This window comes from Neophocaena asiaeorientalis, unplaced genomic scaffold (assembly GCF_003031525.2).
Source record: "Neophocaena asiaeorientalis asiaeorientalis breed wild unplaced genomic scaffold, Neophocaena_asiaeorientalis_V1.1 scaffold133, whole genome shotgun sequence".
NCBI classification, from domain to species: domain Eukaryota; kingdom Metazoa; phylum Chordata; class Mammalia; order Artiodactyla; family Phocoenidae; genus Neophocaena; species Neophocaena asiaeorientalis.
Genome location: NW_020174429.1, coordinates 1,250,737 through 1,270,712, shown reverse-complemented (window position 1 = coordinate 1,270,712; position 19,976 = coordinate 1,250,737). Strand labels below are relative to the sequence as shown.

The 19,976-nt window shown below is 49.0% G+C and overlaps 1 protein-coding gene across 2 annotated transcripts in view; it reads right to left on the bottom strand.

The window, feature by feature from the left end:
- CTIF (cap binding complex dependent translation initiation factor) overlaps positions 1–19,976 on the bottom strand; it is a 304,284-nt gene that overhangs the window by 204,235 nt on the left and 80,073 nt on the right. For both annotated transcript variants that reach the window (XM_024756820.1, XM_024756821.1), the window contains exon 3: positions 10,356–10,427. In XM_024756820.1, the coding sequence (XP_024612588.1) occupies positions 10,356–10,427 (72 nt within the window). The remainder of the gene's footprint in view (positions 1–10,355; positions 10,428–19,976) is intronic.

Sequence of the window (19,976 nt, the reverse complement as noted above, 5' to 3'; positions counted from 1 at the left end):
GTTCCCTTCACTCTGGAGCTTTCCTGTCTGTCTGTCCAATCTGTCCCTTCTCTCTCTACCCTCACTGTCTTTGAATTAAGACCCAAAACCAAGGGAGGAGTGGGAGATAATGACTCCCTGTGGCCAAGTATATTTCTCCAGTCTCTCGGCTAATTAATCATGCCTTAGGATTTAAATGGCAATATTATTAGCACCTACCCTAGACTGGGCCACAGCAGAGCCCACTTCTGGTTGGCTGCCTGTCCAGCATCTGCTAAAGTAATGGGGGCCCACTCAGCTGTCCCTAGCCCCATACCTTGCCCATGCCTCTGTGCACAGAAAGGATCTCATCCTCCAAGGTTCCTCACTAGGAGGCCTTCTTGGAACTCTCCAGTTGCTGGAGATATCTCCCTTCCTGCCAGAGCCAGACTCAGAACCACACAAGGCCAGGGAGGGAAGGGGCTGAGAGACTCTGGCCCAGGACTGACCTAGGAGTTCTGCAGAGATGCTCCCAGAGTGATGAGGTGGATAGAGTGGAAGAGAAAGCCGGTGGGTTCCTTCCCCTGCCTCACCAAACAGTTCTGCCCTTTTGGTTTTCTACATGAGATTTCCTTGAAAGACTGTGATGAAACAAGAGGTTCTGTACTTTAAAAAATTTAACTTTTATTTTAGATAACTGTAGATTCACATCTAGTTGTAAAAAATAATAGAGATCCCATGTATCCTTTACCCTGTTTCCCCGCCAAGGAAAACCTTATAAAAGTATATAGTTCAGATCACATCCAGGGTACTGAGAGCAATACCCTCTAGAATGCTGAACATTTCCATCGGCACAAGGAGCCTTCCTGCTGCGTTTTTGTACCCACCCACTTCATCGTGCCCCCCTCCCCTAATCCTGAAGAACTGCTAACCTGCTCGCCATTTCTATAATCCTGTCATTTCAAGAATGGTATAGAAGTGGAATCATAGAGTATGTACCTTTGGGGGATTAGCCTTTTTTCACTCCGCATAATTCCCTGGAGATTCATCCAGGTTACTGCATGTGTCAAGAGTTGATTCCTTTTTATTGCTGAGCGCCAGAACTTACTTAACCATTCACCTGTTGAAGGGCATCTGGTTTATTTCCAGCTTTTGGCTATGACGAATAAAGCTGCTATAGACATTCAAGTACAGGATTTTGTGTGAACATAAGTTTTCATTTCCCTGGGATAAACACCCAGGATCGCACTTGCTGGATCATATGGTACTTGAGGTTTAGTTTCATAAGAAACTGCTTTCCAGAATGGCTGCACCACTTAACATCCCCACCAGCCATGTGTGAGTCATCCAATTTCTCTGCGTCTTCACCAACATTCGGTGTTGTCACTGTTGTTTGTTTCTTTTTTCATTTTAGCCATACTGACAGGTGTACAGAGATACCTTGCTGAGGCTTTAGTTTGCATTTCCCTAACAGCTAACAATGAACATCTTCTTGTGTGCTTAGTTGCCATCTGTATATCCTCTTTAGTGAAAAATGTCTCTTCATGTATTTTGTACATTTTCTAATTGCATTGTTTTCAATGCTGAGTTTTGAGAGTTCTTTACATATTCTAGATGCTTGTCCTTTGTCAGATATATGTTTTGCAAACTCTTCCCCCTCATTATAACTTGTCTTTTCATGCTCTCAACAGGGTTTTTCCCAGAGCAAGAGTTTTTCATTTTGATGAAGTCCAATTTCACATCTCAGTGTTGACATTTATTGTCTTCATTCGTTCACTTTGAAATCTTCCCAATTCTTGGTATGACAAATGATTTTTGATTGTAATCAGGACACTTTCATGTTATGTAATGAGACTCTGAATCTCATTTAAATCTTCTGTTTTAACTGGCTTTTTGTGGTACCACTCTGTCAGGGGAAAGGGCGGGGTGGGCACGAACCTCAGTACTGTCAGTGGAGCATTTGTTATGGCTCAGTGGAGGTAAGAGTTCCAGGACTCCACATGGTCCCCACTGACCCTGCTATGGGGGCCTCACGACCACCGGGCAACAGTGCAAGTCCCAGCTCTCTAGTAGAACCTCCTCCGACTCATGCCAGCAGGGAGGGGAGGGCACCTCTATCCTGCTGAGTGGGGGTGGGAGTCCAGGTACCCCACATGGCCTCCAACAATACCATGGGGGCAGGGAGCTTCTTACCAGCCAGCAGAGATGAAAGTCACAACTTCCTACTTGACCTTCTCTGACATCACACTGCTGAAGGAGTTAGGGGGCCGCATTACAGCCCGGAGAGTGTGCAAGTCCAGGTTCCCACTGGTTATTTGCTTGTGACGGTGGGGATGGTGCTACAGTTTTTTTCTGTGCTGTTTGGCTGGAGTAGAGCAGCTATTGTCTAAAAGTTTTCTATCTTGCTAGACCTAAACTTCTATTCTTTTCCTGGACCTAAGCTTAGAGAGAATAGGCTTTTATTGGAACTTTCAAAAAAAAATATCTGTGTCCACTGGCATTTCCTGGTTACCCACATCTTCAGCTTCAAGTCTGGGATATGGGAGGCAAAAGGAAAACCCACGGAGGTCACTCCTGTGTCAATACTCAGGTCCCAAGGTCCCTAGCTGGTCTGCCTTCTCTCTCTGTTTCAGAATCTTATATTTGTTTTATATAGAATGTTCAGGGTTTCAGTTGTACTTAGCAGGAGGAATATAGAAAAGAACATCTATTCCATCTTCCCAGAAATAGAAATCTGTATTTTTCACAAAACATTTTGATGACCTTAAGTCTAGTTCACCTCCTCATTTTTCAGAGGAGAAACTGAGGCTGCAGCTAGATGACGTATCTCACCAGTGATGGAATAGCGAGTCAGAGGTACAGAAGCCAGGACTCACGTCTCCTCACTCCAGTCCTCACGTCTCCTCACTCCAGTCCTCCAATCAGATGCCGTTACCATGACAGCATGGCTCCTCCCCCCCCATGCCCGGGTATCTGACCTCCTCTACAGACGCCAGCTGCAGCCAGCTCCCCTCCTCCCGGTATTCACACGCGGCTCTAGAATGTTGCTTGTCCACTCGAGAAAGTCTTCTTTCTCTAAGCAGACCCTGGGTACTCTGAGGGCAGAGACCAGGCCACATGGCTCATACTGTTTACAGCGTGGGCTCGACGAATAGTTGCCGACTGCTCTCCCTATAGAAGTCAATCATCAATATTGTTTGGTAAGCGTTGTATCCTGGTTCCTCCAGGTGAGCTGGAGCCAGAAGTCACTCCGAGGACGGGGACAGATGGCATCTTCTGGAAAAGAGAGGCTCACATGCTGGGAGCAGCAGAAGTACACAGATCATGCCATGTCCAGTTTGGGGAGGCTTATTAAGAGGAAATATAGTCTATGTTTATGGTGCTCCCAGAAAAGTAACCCAGGATGGGACAGGACGTGGGAAGCAGTGTGTCACGTCCCAGACTTCTTAGCACTGTGGTTTAAGTGCCCATCTCCCGCCCCGCCCCCACGCCCACTCTACCCTCTACATACACAGAGACTGCACCCATTGCCTTCACCATCCCGATTCCTGGTTCCTAGCATGGTGGCTGGCACAGGGGCCCTCAACGATGACGTGCTGGTTGGATCAACGGATGAAAGAACAAATAAATAATCAAAGGAATAAATGAACCACAACAAAAGGGAATAGCTGCAGGAATGAGGATGCTTAGCTTAGAAAGCAGACTTGCCACGGCAGACTGTGGGGGAGAGGCCAAATAGCCGTGCACAAAAGAAATCAAACTAAATCCATCAGCTGGAGTTATGAAGAGGTGGTCTGGGCTGAATCAAAGACCGACATTGTTATCAGTGGAGCTGCCTCACATGCTCTGAGATGCCTTGTGAAGCAGTGAGTTCTCCATTTCTGGAAACGTCCAGCAGCCCAATGGCCTCATGAAGCAGGGGGATCCTGCACTGCAGGGAGTTGGATCAGGTGACCTCTGAGCTTCTTCTCATCCTGAGAGCCCACATCTTCAGGGTTCACTGGAGATCTGCCTAGCTCTGGATTTAATGTGGTAAAGGAGGTAAGGGGGGGCGGAAGTCAGCCACAGCCCCGTTGAGTCTCCACTAGAAGTGGAGCATGTGACAATCATTCTAGCCAGTCACCAACCAGTTCTGGTCCCCCTGGTCCAGGCGTATAGTAGGATTCTCCTATTTAGTGTGTTTATGGTTGGGTGGGGCCACGGGACTAGTTCTGGGCAACAAGCTAAGAGTGGAAGTGATGTGTGTGACATTTAGGTTGCAGCGTTGAATTGCCTCCGGTGCTCTTTTCCCTCCGTCGTGGCAACTGCTCCACCAAGCTGGGTCCTAAATGGATGGCTTAAAGTTACTAAGATTCAGAGCTGTTTGTTACTGCAGCATTTCCTAGGCTATCCTGACTGATACAGGGGGACAGAATTTACCTGTAAGGAACGACAGAGAAAATACAAGCCATGCAAGGTACACAAATGCGTGGGGTTGGACAGCAGCTCCAGCAGCTCAGCGGGGTGTATAGACACCCCATCCCCCACCACTCTGGTAAAACCCAGCACCAACCAACGACTCCAGCTGTGCCCACTCCTCCTGTCTAACATCCCAACATCATGGCCAACTTCAAGTCTCTGCTAACACCGCTTCTTCTCTCTTCACCTTTTTCTCTCTTCCCTTCCATCTGGTCAGACATCCTACCCATTCCTGAAGGCACAGATCCGAGTCTCACGTCCTACAAGCCATCTCCCTACCCGCAGAGAGCAACAGGGCCATTCCTTGGGATGACTGCAGTGTCTGTGCTCAGGGCGTCTCTTTGGGGGTCTTACCGTGTGTGCCTTTAGTCTGTTTCATGTTCACTAGCCTCTGCTCTACAAACAGGTAGTGAGCTCAAAGGCTCCAGCTCGTATGTGAGCCAAGCTCACAGCAGGTGGTCAATAAATGCTAAGTGGACAGAGAGCAGTGCCATGAACATACACATGATATTTCTTAATTATTCAGAGAAGCCGATTAAAAATCTGGGCACTTTGACTCAGATATCATTTGTACTGAGTTTTTAGATTGGCTCTGAACCAGATACTATAATTCCTCAAGGGCAGCAAGATGACTGGCAGAAAATTCCTTCTACCCTTTTCTGTGGGCCAGAGGGAAGCAGTGCATTTGAGGCTCACCTCTGCCTACCATCTGTCATCTCTTGGGTCGCAGTCAATGCTGACATGTAGGATATACCTAACCTGCTGGTTGACACAGGCATCAGGGTATGTGGGGGGAGCAGTAGAGAAATCAGGAAAATCCAGACCTGCTGATTTTAGCAGCCATTTGGACCCACTTCATGGAGACACAGAATATAAACAGTGAAAGGTGTTTCCAGAGGGGCTCAGAGGAGTCTCATTTTGTGGAAGAGGCATTGGAGTGCACGCCACACCTGGGTCAACATCTGGTTCTTCTGACCCCTGGAACAAGGCTCTTTTCACTCTCTCCTGATGCTTTGATTTGCTACCGGGCACCACAGGTGGAAGAGGGCAGTGCCCTTCTCTTCTCACTCCAGGGAGTGTGGGATCACAGCCTGTCAGCCGGGACTCAGGACACCATTTCTGACACATCCCTCCCTTTCCCAGGGCTTTGCATGAACCTGCCTGGTAAGACGTGTGCTCATCAGGTTCCCAGCAAAGATCCCATCACTTGCTCGATAGCCAACACCGTGGGCCAACAAGTCCTTCGGTCAGGAAGTCCTTCTCAAGGTCTAATCAGAGGCACTGCTGCTGTCCGGCACATCAATTTCCTTTCCTTGGCATTTCTGTGCCGATGGAGAAGACCTGTTTGCGCCTGACTCCACACAACCTTGCACACGCCTTCAGCTTCCTTCCCTGAATGCTAAGTCCTGGGCCGGCACCTGGGGATGTCGTCTAAATGCACTGGGCTGCACTCTCTCATGTCAGGTGCCTTCCTCTAAATCATCTCCGGGCACCTCCCCTGTTACAATAAGGTGGAAACTGTATTCCGACCTCCTGAGTAAATGACTAGGTGGTGGGTGAACTCTCTTGGAAAGATGCTGTCAGGACGCCAAACAGTCCCCAGTACAGCTGAGTCCCGGCTACAGGCAGTTAACGGGCCTCTTCAGGACTATGTGGAACCCATTTTTTGTTCTGGACTCTCTGAGCCCCCTCCTTCCATCTCATGGGACTCTACCTACCCTGGCTTACCTCTACGTTGTGCCTCTGAAAGGGTTCAGAGAAGGCAAGGTGTTTTTTTTTGGTTTTATTCATTAATTGAAACAACAAAAATAATCCCAGTGCAAGACTAATCCTCAAATGGTGCCTGCACCCAGCTCCTCATTCAGTGCATGGTCTGCGACTCATCACACAGCGTCCTGGGCAGAATGCAGCACCTCGGCATCCTCTTGGGGGCCCCACCGTCCGGGGTACACGAGCCCAAAGTGGGACAGTCAGGGAAAGTGCTAGCGCAGCCACCCCAGTCTCAATCTAGCCTCAGTTTCCTCCTGAAATTCTCCCCAGGGGTGAATGTGGGATAGTAGAGCTGCCCCATCATCCCAATGACTTCCAAAAGCTCAGCAAAGTTGGTGTGGCCAGAGGAATAGGACCCGCTAGGGAATGACTGCGTAGACCGGGTCTGAGCCATCTCAGGTATCATTATTGAGCACCTACTGTGTGCAAGGCCCTAGGCTGGGTGGGGGGGTGGTCAGGGATGTAAAGGGAGCCCTGGTGGCACCCAGCTCAAGGCCCACCAGCAGGCTGAGGGGACAGGCAGGTGTACATATGGAATATCCGGATCACACCATGGATTAGTGTGTGGGTGAGGGTGTCTGCCTGGTGGAGAGGGTACAGCGAGGAAGCCAGTGGGCGCTCATATGAGCTGGTCCAGTGTTCCTACATCTGGTGGACCAGGCTGAAGGGGCCCTTGAAGGCTGTATGGGCAGCAGCATCCCGTCAGAGCTGCCCCCAGCTAAGGCACACTTCAGCTGGTAGCTCCCTGGTTTCCCCTCCATCAGGGGGCCGCTCCAGGGCAGGGTGAAAGGGGCAGCTGTCTCTGGTAAATTGTGGGGTTTTCCTTATGTCACTCAAGGGATGCTGACCGGCTTTGATCCCTGCACCGGAGGGCATCAGAAGATGACTGCTTCACGGACTTCCCTAGCGGTCCAGTGGTTAAGACTCTGCGCTTCCACTGCAGGGGGCGTGGGTTCCATCCCTAGTCGGGGAGCTAAGATCCCACATACCGCGCGGACAAAAAATTTAAAAAAATTTTAACTTTTAAAAGAAGATGGCTGCTCCTTGAGGGGACACCAGAGGCTCCTGGAGACGAAGCCCAGGGTGGGTGCTCCCACTGGCAGGAATGTGGATGTGGACGTGAGCCAGCACGGGCCATGGGACAAGGGCAACACCCCAGAGAGGGCAGAGCATGAGAAAAAAGGAGGCTGTCCCAACACGGCTGAGCTGCCATGCCAGCCCTGAACACCCTCCCAGGAGGGTGGCGAGAGAGAAAGAGACTTCCGTCTTGCTTACACCACGCTATTGTTCGTACCCTGATTAACTGAGTTATGTCTACAGTCAGGCCTTTCATCACCGAACCAAGGTGATGACCTCAGGAGACCTCATTTCAATCCTGTCTCTCCGTGCAGCGCGGGGTACAGCGCCCGGGGCCTTCCAGGAGGGCCAGCCCGATGCCACCACCTCTGCTCGGCCTGCCCGAGTGCCTTAGCTCTGGGCCACCTGAGGTCTGGCCACGCTGTGCACACTGTATCTCCTGCCCTGCACTGGGCATTCTTTTACACATTATCTTGTCCTTCAGGGGCCATGCTCCAGGCCACTACCAACACTCCCCGGCTGAGGAATCCATGAAAACTCCTTCCGCAAACACCCTGAGCTTTTGGGCCCGCTGAGCTTTCCTCGGCTCTAAGCAGCTTCTCACGGCACAGGGTGTGACCTCACCAGGACTCAGGTGGAGCAGCCTTCCCGCTCCCCACAGCTGGCTCGCCACATGGGGACACCACGGGCTCTGAATCCAGAACACACAAGGCACGTGGCACGTGGGGCTGAGGCCGTGGCTGTCCCTCGGTGCCCCGGCTACTCTTCCGCTTCTTGGAAGCAGATGTCTCCCCCTTCCTCCCTCTGAGACGATCAGACAGACTACACGGGGGCAGTGGGAGTGCCAACGGCCCCATGGCCTGTAGGAAACCCCTACTATGAAGCCTTCGTGTTCCGGGCACATCAGGGAAGTAAAGCGGGTTTACATCCTGAGAGCCCGCCTCACCCTTCCTGGGGCTTGTCCCCTATAATGGACTTATGCTCAGTTCCACCTGCCAAGAAAGGACCTAACAGGAGCCTTTTACAATTTCTTCTTTAAGTTCAGTTGCATTTCGTTTTGCATTTCATTCAGCCCCTGCTTACCCCAAGCCAACTGTTCAGTTGCTTCTAAGATGGGACTCGGGGTCAGCTGGTCTTCATGGTGCCAGGGTATCCCTTCCCACAAGCCCCCGGCCCTGGCCAACACCCCACCCACCCTCCTCCAGGGGGTGAAACCAGCTGTGAAAGGACAGCTCAGAGTGAGGCAGGCAGATGAGAAGCAAGTGGGAGGATACGCCAATCTCATCCCCCTGGAAACCTGTCCAGAGTGATGGGAAAATGGGACCAGAGAGAAAGGGTGGGGAGAGGGGACCCAGAAAAGAAGATAAAGGAGTGAGAACAAAAAGGAAGACTCCGGACGATTCCAGAACCAGACACCTACTGACTAAATAACAGAGAGCTGTTTTTTCAGTCTCTCATTTACCAGCCTCTTATGTCCCCATCCAAGACTTTCAACCCTTCCCTGAAGCTCTCTCTCTGATTTTTGAGTCCCCAGATCCAAGTCCACCTTTGCTGCTGAAGTGTTAAGAGAATCTTCATGTAGGAAACCCCAGATAATTGGCAGACACTAGTGACAGTGCCCTTGATGTGTCAGGCCTTCAGCCAAGAGCTGGAGGGGTTTAGGGAGTATAAACGGAGTCCATGACCATGCACCAGCAGTCTAGTGGTGAGGACAAAAGACCTCCATAGAAGGCTACCTACCACAGGAAGACAAGGTAAAAGGCCGATGAGGGGACAGGACAGGCAAAGACCTGGGTTCAAGTCCCAGCTTGGTCAGGTCATGACACCTCCATGGGCCCCAACTTCCCTGTCTGTAAATGGCATGGAGAAGCTAGAAGGATCCTCAGAAGCTACCGAGTCTCCTGGTTTTTATATGAGGAAGCTGAGGACACAGAGAACTGCCACCAAGTTTGTGGCAGAGCACCCTACCCTGGCTTTATCACGGCCTCCTACTTAAGAATCAACGAAACACACACACAAGCATCTTGTCATGTGACAGAACGGTCCAGGGCAGCTGCCCTGACACCGCCCCCACCCCCATGGTATAGCAAAGCCCTACAGCCTAAGAAAGATCTGGAACTGAGGCCACTGCCCACCTTCCCTCACGAAAGAATAGAGAAGAGTTGGTTTCATCGGCACCATGGGCCGAAGTCAGACACAAGCAAGTGGGCCCAGGCGATGTGACAACACAGGTGCTTTGGAACTGGGAGCAAGTTACTGCGGAAGCCCATAAAGACTCCCTCATCTCTCTGGACAGGTGCAGTGGGAGGCTGGACTGGGGGTTGGGGAGAGACGGAGTTTTCGGTCTCTGATCCCACCATCTCCCACAGGTGGGACGAGGTATCAGCAAGAACAGCTCGACAACCAGAGGGTGTACGGGACCTGCGGGTCACCAGGGACGGCTCTCAAAGAGCAGCTGCCTCCTTCCCTCCGGGCCACACGCCCCGCACAGGGGCCCCCTCAGGATCTCACAGGGAAGCAGCAGGGGGAGAAGCAGTGGACTCCAGCCTGGTCCCAGGAAGCTGGTTGGCTTCCCTCACACCCACAGCCTGCCCCTTCCAGTCCTCTGAAGACCTGAAGCAGAAGCGATCTCCAGAGTGCCCCCACCCCACCAAAACCCTGGGACCCATCATCATCGCTGATGTGCAAACCTCCAGTTCACTCATTTTACTGCTGTATAATATTCCACCACAAGGATGTATCACAGATCACTCACTTTATTGCTGTATTACAGTACATTGTAAGGATATATCACGTATCATTTATCTATTCTCCTCTTAACGGATCAGTAGTTGTTTACAGATGTTTGTTATTATAAATAACGCTGCTACTAAAAATAAATCTTATGAATCTATGTGTTCTGGGCAGGGAGGGCTTCACTGTGGGCTGCATATTCAGGGAGAACTTTCCAGGGGGCAGACTGCACCCTCCCCTGTCCCATTTCCCGCACTCCCACATCACCACCTCTCAGGAGCACCACGGTGAACAGCCCAGGAACCCAGACAGACAAGACCTCGATGACCCCCAGATGGAGCACAGAGCTGGCTCCCTACCTGCTGCAGGGGGGCTCGCCCTCGGGAGAAGGAGTAGCTGCAGTCCAGCTGATCACTGCAGTCCGCCGTCCACTGCAGGGGAGAAAGGAGTGGTCAGTGATGGCAGGACACACAGGCTCATCCTCACTCTGCCCTGGCCCCCCAGGCACGGTCCCGCCCTGCTGCAGTAGAGCCAGTATGAAATCCTGCTCAGCCATTTTCAAAGACAAATCTTTCTGTACCAGCAGGTCCCACTTGGCATCTCCCAGTGCCACATGGAGGTGACCCTTTGGCGTATGTGTGGGGAAGGCAAACTCATTTCCTGCCACCTAAGCCCACCAAAGTGATGAAGAGCCAGCTACCTTCCAAAGCCAACCAGACAACACAGAGGGTAAATATGAGTTTTGAGAAACCAGCACCATGTTTGACCACCTAACCATGCTTCAGCCACACTAGCCCCCTACAGTGTCAAGGCTGGAGCTAGAGGAGAGGCATGTATGTGTGGATCATACCGTACACCCAGCCCCAAAGTACGGTGGACCTGTGGACTGACAGGAGAGCATGGCATCGGGGAAGAGCCCCAGACTGGCCATCAGAAGCCCAGTCCCACCACTGACCTCAGGGGCCTCATGTGTCCCAAAGTGTGATATGACAACTACCAGTGTAACGGTCCTCAAACCCTGCCACGTGGGGGGTCTCTGGGTCCTAATCTCCACCCACTGAATCACTCGCTGAGGGCAGCACCTGTCTTCTCCATTTTGACAAGCTTTCCAAGGGATGCACCAGAAGTTTGAGAGCCACTGAAATCCACGTAATCTCTCAGGCTTCACTTTGACATCTATAAAATGGTCACCCATTTTATAGATGACAAAGCAAGGTTGAAATGAAGGGACTTTGTAAGCTATACAAAATCTATATATAGATATAAAGTAGCAGTAAGAGTACAGCTCTTCCACGGTAATGTGTTATCTATATATATGGTGGTGCTTTTATTATTGTGTTAAATGTTAGGTAGGCTCTCCAGCTCACGTTGAACATTGATCTTGACCTACACCTGTATGATTCATAAAAAGCAGAGGAGACCAGTCTCTCTCTGTTTGACACACTTGGTCAAAACTGTGCGTGAGTGTGGATGGCTCAAAGCCATCACCGTCCTGGATTTGTGAAACCTTGGCTAGACACACCCTCCCCCGACTGTGGGTCAAGGGCATGACCTTTGTACAGGAAAGACATGTTATTACAACGCCGATGATACAGGCCGGTACAAGTGCACTCTACAGCAGTGCTGGCCAACGAACGGGAGCCGCAGACATAATTTTAAATGATCTAGTAGCCAGATTTAAAGAAGAAAAAAGAAAAATTAAACTTAATAATGCATTTTATTTATCTCAATATATGTTTATCTCAATAGGTAATTGATATAAAAATGATCAATGAGATATTTTACATACTTTTCTCCATACTAAGGTTTTGAAATCTGCTTAAAGCATGTCAATTTCAAGTGCTCAAGAGCTACATGTGGCTAGTGGCTGCCCTATTGGACAGCACAGCTCAGTTCGAAGGAACTGGCAAAGGCAAGGTACCAGTCCCAAGAGAGTGTGCCCTCAGAGCCACTTCTTGCCCATCCCGGCTCTGTACTGCAGAGGGGCTGAACCCTGCAGGCTCAGCTGGCTCCCAGCTGGGCTGGGCCAATGGGAGACAGGAAGAGAGAGAAGCCGCAGTGTTTCTCCCCCATCTCTCTATGCTTCAGGCAGCATTACCAGCAATGACTGGGTCTCCTTCAAGGCTCCAGCCTCACCAGATGGGCCCTCTGTGCACGACCCCTAACGCTGGGCTCTGGCAATACCATCTCCTCCCTTTGTGCCTCAGGCCTAGAGGTGGTAATGGCTCCTTGTGGCTGTTTAGTTTCTCAGCTCTTTTATTATCTGGGTAACCAACTCCCTGGGTTAAATTCCCTCTGTCTGGATATGTGTAGTCTCAAAGCATCTCTGCAAAGATATTTATTAAATTATAGGAGAAGAAAAGGGAAAAATGAGAAATCTATCAGACACCACCTTAAACCAAGTGACCAAGGATAATATCATCTGTAATAAAACATATTACCACTGTGGACTTCCCAGCGTAATGCCCTGAGAAGGGTCATGTCACTCCTGAGGTGTTCTTGCCAAAAATGCACGATCTCAATATGATCGTGAGAGAGTATCAGGCAACCCAAACTGATGAACTTTCCAAAAAATAAATGACCAATACTCTTCAAGTGTCAGGGTTGTAAGGATAAGAAAAGACCACGGGAGTGTCACAGGTTGGAGGAGAATAAGAAAGCATGACAGTTAGATGCAAATTTGAATCTTGGAACAGAAAAAGGACATTAGTAGATAAACTGGTGATATTCAAATAAAGTCTCATTGTACCAGTGTTAATTTCTTAGTTCTGATCATTGTACTACGGTTATGTAAGATATTCATATTAGGAGACAGGTACATGGGAACACCCTGTACTATTTTTGCACCTCTGCTATGAGTCAAAAGTAACTTCAAAATAAAAAGCAATCCAGGGACTTCCCTGGTGGTCCAGTGGTTAAGACTCTGTGCTTCCACTGAAGGGGGTGCGGGTTGGAACCCTGGTCAGGGAACTAAGATTTTATACACCGCGTGGCACAGCCAAAAAAAAAAAAAAAGTAATCCACATATGTATATACGTGTTTATATATATATATTTGTAAACTATTTGAACTACTATAAAAACAATCCCTCTGCTTTACTGCTTTCTATACTTGAGTGGCTTCTCCTTTCCTGGTTGGAGGCTGGCTGACAGTGGGGAGGATGGTCAAGGCACGCAGTGACTACCGGCCCGGAGAGAACTAGATCCTGCACTTCTCGTCCCGTCCCAGGACAGCCTTGCAGAGAAGCCTTCCTCCAGTGGGGCATCCCAAACACTTCAACCCCAGCTGCATACTGCTGACTTGACGTCTCGCACAGAGGTGATTTGAGGGTGGGCACACCTCCTCCTGGGGTCAGCGTGGTCCCCGCGTGGTCCCTGGCAGGGCGGGGATGGGATGCAACACTGGCTGCTCCTGACAGGCGGGCACAGAGGGGCAGCTGAGGCTTTGTGCACAGCCACGTGCCACCTCAGCCCCCTGGCTAGGCTTTCCCAGAGCGATTCCAAGCTCCGATGAGACTGCTCTGCTTTGTCAAAGGTCATCCTTAACTTTACGCTGGCCAACCTTCCTGAGCACCTTTGGTGTGGGACCTGCCACCGGCGCTCCCTTCACAGGGGAGGTGACATGTGCAGTAACAGTAACGCGGGGAGGGGGAGGGCGAGGCTGAGAAGGGACAGTGTGCTCTCGGAGGGATTCCCTAGGGAAGGAAAGCAGTTGAGCCCAGATCCCTGGAGAAGAGTGAGCCCAAGTGTGGACATGGCAGGGGAACACTGGCCAGCTCAGGGGTAGAGGGCAGCAAGCAGGACTCTCCGGCTAAGCGGTCAGAGACTCTTCCTGGGTGGAAAGAGTCCGAAGGCTTCTGTTAGGGGAGGGCGTCATCAGAGCTGTGTTAGAACAGGCTGAACTGGCCCGGAGTGTGGGTGTGGGGGACCCACTGGTTGGGAAGCTAGTCCAATATTTCCACTGGGAGAGCAGAGGCAGACAGAAATGAAGAAGTGGCTCTGAGAGCATCACAGAGTTAAGCAGTGAGCAGAGGGCTGATGTGTTTAGGAAAGCTAGCAAGATAGTAAAGTCCACAGAAACCCACCCCACAGAGCCAGCCACGGCCCCCAGGGAAAGCTTTTGGGGGAGGGAGTGTGGTCCAGCTGGGTCCTGCTTTCCTGACCCCCGGGGAGGAATTAAATGTGAGTCATTGCAGTTCTCCCAGGAAGTTGTACCACTGGGCCCGTGCGGCATCCAACCCCCCAGCCACATCCGCTCTCTGCTGCTGCCTGACCCTACAAGCCCCTGGGAGCTCTCCCTTCCCTGTTCAAAGCTCCTCCCCCTGCTGGGATTCTGCTGCCCACGCTGTCTTCTTTCTTCTTAGGCTGCACCACAACCACCTCCCTCCCCTTTGCCTTTTCTGAGCCGCCACCTAGAAAATTCTCCAGACACAGACCTTCCGGGAACCCGTCCTTATCTGTATGAGATGATTCCAGAACAAGAGAAGGGCCCCCTTGGGGAACACTCTCCTCGGCCCTGCCCCTATACCTGGTTCAGCCAGGGCACTTCTCTTTTGAGGTGAAGGGTTTACAGCTGGGAGCAAGTTCTCTGTGGGGTAAGGTGACCCCTCCTGAAAAGGTCGTTGAACACAAAGAAGCAGGAAAAGTGGGAAATCTGTATGTATGGGAACAATGAACATGGAATTCACAAGAGTGGTTTTGGGCCTTCACCATAACTGCTATAATTTATTTCTTAATTTAGAAAGATGAAACAAAGATGGCACAGGGTTAAGGTTTAATAAGCGGGAGTACAGATGTTTAGTCTACTCCAAACAGATGCTTATCCCATTATTCTCTGCTTCTATCGGTACACTTTAAATACTTCATGCTAAAAGAATTAAAATCTTATTATCAGTCATTTGCACCCCAGGATGGACAGTATTTTTGGAGCAGACTTGATGGAGGACAGAGGAAGCCACTGAAAGCTGAGGGAGGATGAGCGAAAAGGGAAAAGCCCCAGGCTGGGGGAGGCTGAAAGTGCTAAGGATAAACTGCCCCCTCGGGTGGTGTGTGAAGTCCCTGGGGTTCGCCATTCCAGACATCAAAGTGTATCAAGGCCAGAGCCACACCGTCAGGCTGAATCAGCACAGGAGGAGAGGAAGAGATCAACTGATAAAACCAAACCCATAAACAAACAGATGTGCAAATGGGAACTTAGCATGTGATAGGGACAGTGTTTCACATCAGGGGAAAGGAGAGACCATCAATAAACACAGGGACTGAGACAACCAGCGAGCCAGCGAGGAAAAAATGACCCTAGAATCTGCCTCCCAGTACCACCGACAACACATTCCAAGTTGGTTAAAATCCAAGATACGAGTTTTAAACTCCATCAAAGTCTAAAATTTTGTGTGACAAAAGAAATCACAGACACAATTAAAGACAAGTGAGAGGCCACCTGCAACATGTGTAACAAAGGACTCATCCCCAGAAAATATAAAGATTTCATTTAATCCAGGCACTATTCTAAGCCTGCTACTTACATTAACATTTACTCCACATAGATCCCAAGGCCCATGTATTACCCCCACTTTGCAAATATGGAATTTGAGGCACAGCATGGTTAAGTAACTGAGCCAGGGTCACACAGCCAAAAAGTAGCAGAATGAGTAAAGGGGATAAACAGGTATTAATTCAAGGAGCCAGTCAAAATGTTGGAAACTCAGTGTGACGTATGGTCTTGCGCTAGATGTTGAACCAGAGATTTTTTATTGTATAATTGAGCATTTTAAATACTTTTAACTGTACAGTTCAGTGGCACGAAGCACATTCACACCTGCTGTACAACCATCACCACCATCCAGCACTCCAGCTCCATCCGTCCCCAGCACTTTTTCATCCCAAACTGAAACTGTCCCCCTCAAACACTAACTCCCCATCCCCCCTCCTCCAAGCCCCTGATACCAACCATTCTGCTATCATTCTCTATGAATTCGACTCTTCTACGTGCCTCACAGAAGTGAGAACACACAGTACTTGCCCTTTTGTGTCTGGTCTATTTCTCTTGGCATAAAGTCCTCAAGGTTCATCCATGTTGTAGCACGTGACAGGATTTCCTTTATTTTAAGCCTCAGTAATATTCCTCTATGTATGGACCACATTTTGTCCATCCAACCATCCGCTGATGGACACTGGGGTTGCTTCCACCTTTTGGCTATTGTGAATAATGTTGCTATGAACATGTTGTACAGGTATCAGATCAAGCCCTTGTTTTCAGTTCTTTTGGGTATATACCCAAAAGTAGAATTGCTGGATCATATAGTAATTCTATGTTTAATTTTTTGAGGAACCTAGAATTTTTTTTTAACTTTTGCTATAAAGGATATTATTGAGAAAACTGGTGAAATAAAAGGTCTATAGATTAAATAATAGTACTGTATCAATGTTTATTTCCTATACTGTAATTATAAGAGAATGTTCTTTTTATGGGGGAGTAATATTCCATTGTATATATGTGCCACAGCTTCTTTATCCATTCATCTGTCGATAACAGATTCACTTTGTTATAAAGCAGAAACTAACACACCATTGTAAAGCAATCCTATTCCAATAAAGATGTTAAAAATAAATAAATAAATAAATAAAATAAAATACCATTAAAAAAAAAAAGAATGTCCTTGTTCTTAGGAAACGCACAGTGAAGTGTTTAGAGATAAAGGGAAAATCTCTCTATATACAGAATCTAGTGATCAATCGATCTATCTATCTATTGAGAGACGAGAGAAAGAAAATAAATGTGGTAAGATATTAACACTGGAGAATCTGGGTGAAGGAATTCTTTGTCCTATTATAATTTTTATGTACATCTGAAATTATTTCAAAGTGAAAAATTATTTAAAAAGCCATCTTATCCGCGGCTTCTTAATCAAGGGGGTGCCAGGACCCCCCAGGGGGGCGATTCGAAGGTCTAGTGGGAACCACTGCTCTCACCCAACGTCCTCTTTTCCCGGCGAAGGGCCTGAGAGGAGATGGGGACGGCCTACAGATGGGAGCTTCTCAAAGTCAGGATCTTGTTCGACTGCTTCCTCTGGGCTGGCACAAGGGCTTACTGACCAGGAGAGGGGGAACAGAGGAGGTGGGAGCAGAGATGGGCTGGCAGCTCACACTCTCCTCCACAGTGATACTCCAGGAAAACCTTGTGTGTGACGGGGAGGGGATGCTGCCCAAAGGCTGAGGTTTGAGAGAGGGAGAAAGGCTTCTTGCTCCGATCTTAAGACAAACTAACGAACTAACAAGAAACCCAGACACCTTCTCTGCTGTGGAGGCAGCTTAACGCAGCGATCAGGAGCCTGAGCTCTCGACGCAGCGAACGTGAGTTCCTATTCCTGCTCTACCTCTTACGCTGTCCCTTGGGAAAGTCTCTTCCTCCCTCAGACTACTCCCCCCAAGCTGTGATAATGACAGAAGCTGCCAGAGCAGAGGTTAAGCGTATGGCATCTGGAGCAAGATCATCCGGTTCAAACCTCACACCGACCACATACGCACTGTGTGACTTTAGGCAGCACATTCAACCTCTCTGTGCCTCTGTTTCCTCCCATGTATGCTGGCAACACTAACAGCACCTTCTTCACAGCATTGTGACGTAGAGTAAATGAGTTACACGGACACCCCTCCGTGTCCTTTGGTAGCTCCTCCTCATGGCCCCAACTTCCTTTTTTTTTTGCGGTAGGCGGGCCTCTCAGTGCTGTGGCCTCTCCCGTTGCGGAGCACAGGCTCCGGACGCGCAGGCTCAGCGGCCATGGCTCACGGGCCCAGCCGCTCCGCGGCCTGTGGGATCTTCCCGGACCGGGGCACGAACCCGTGTCCCCTGCATGGGCAGGCGGACTCTCAACCACTGCGCCACCAGGGAAGCTTCTTAGAGCTCAATCTTTGACCCTCTTGTCTAAGCTCCCTCACTCCTTGGGCTTAAAATGCCACCCACATGCTACTATTTACAAATGTGAATCTCCAGGTCGTTCCCCTCTTCTGAATGCCACTTTGTACATCTAACTGCTTGATCAATATCTCTGCTAAGACATCCAATACTACCTTAAACCTTTCACATCCAAAACCCGAACTCTTGACCTCTGCTTCCCCAATGCTGCTCTTCCAGGGTCTTCCATCTCATTTCTGGAAAGTCTGTCCGTCTATAGGCTCAGGCTATTGTCAAGGTCATTCATTAGAAAATCATGTTACCTGTGCCTTAAAGTATGAGAATCTGACCACTTCTCACCACCTCCACGGTGCCACACAGCTCCAATTCACCATCACCTCTGACCCTGACCAACCAAGGACTTCCTGGTCCCCCTGCTTCCTTTCTGCCCCGCCCCTTGCTATAGCCTATTCTCCACACAGCACCCAGAGTGGTCCAATTTAACCAGTGATACCATGTCCCTCCTCTGCTCAAAACCTCCCGGCGTCTCACCGATGAGGCCCCACAGACCTGGCTCTTTGCTCCTCACCAGACTGGCCCCCAAGCTGTTCCTCGAAGTGGGGTACACTCCCACAGCAGAGCTGTGCCCTCAACATCCCCTCTGCCTGGAAGGCTGGTTCCTAAGTGACCTCAACTCTCACCTTCTTCAAATCTTTGCTCAAAAGTCTTAAGTAAGCCTTTGAGACAGCCCAGCACCCCGCCCCTTCTTGCCTCCTTCATGTGTATCACCTTCTAACATCTATTTTCTTCTTTGTCTATCACCTGTCTTTCTCCAACTGAAAGTAAGAGCTAGGAGGACAGGGATTATGGTCCATTCTGTTCATGACTTTATCCCAGAGCCTAGAATGGGGCCTGAATTAATCATTCTTAGCTATAATTATATTTCACTATTTAGCCAACAGTAACTGGCAGGTTTAAACAATTATACTTTATGCAAAAACCACCAAATAATGTGTAGGAAACCATGCTAAATAAACGAGCAAGCTAAAAGTGACATGTATGCTAGAAGTTCAACTCTTGAAAGGTGTATTAAGAAAAAATAATACACAAAAATTACACTAGTTTTTATCATAAAATTATGGTGGGGACTTCCCTGGTGGCGCAGTGGTTAAGAATCCGCCTCCCAATGCAGGGGCCATGGGTTTGAGCCCTGATCTGGGAAGATCCCACATGCTGTGGAGCAACTATGCCCATACATCACAACTGCTGAGCCTGTGCTCTAGAGCCCGCGCGCCACAACTACTGAGCCTGTACACCTAGAGCCTGTGCTCCGCAAGGAGAGAAGCCACCGCAGTGAGAAGCCCACGCACCACAACGAAGAGTAGCCCCCGCTCGCCGCAACTAGAGAGAAGGCCCGTGCACAGCAACGAAGACCCAACGCAGCCAAAAATAAATAAAATAAATTAATAAAATTTAAAAAATAAATAAAGAGCTAAAAACATTAAAAAAAAGAAAAATTCTTCCTTTAAAAAACAAAATTACGGTGGGCTTCTTTCTCTGTTCTCTGATTGTCTCTGTTTTTCCAATTGTTGCTTTAAAAGTCAAATAAAAATTTAACCTATTTAAAAAATGGCTGGTAATCAGATTAAAAAGTGCTCAACCTCACTAAAAATTGAGGAAATGCAAATTAAAGTGACAAAAGACCATTTGTCCCAATACACTGGTGGTCCTGTGAATAATGCAACAGGCGTTTGGAGAGCAATTTGGCAACAGCTATTAAAATTGATTCTACTTCTCAGCGTCCACCTAAAGAAACAGTTTTATACGTGCAGGACGAGGCATGTTCAGAAGTATTCACTGAAATAGCTTGTATTTCCAGGGGAAAATCTGGAAATAATCCAAATGCCTAGCAATAGGTAAATGGTTGAACAATGGGACATCCATACTATGGGCAACTGTGCAGCCATTAAACAGAACACAGCAGATGTACAAGCCTGGAGGAGTCCCTAGGGCATACAGCTATGCGGAAAAGGTGAGTTATTGAACAACATATTCACCAGCCATGATATATGATTGTGAAATAATATATT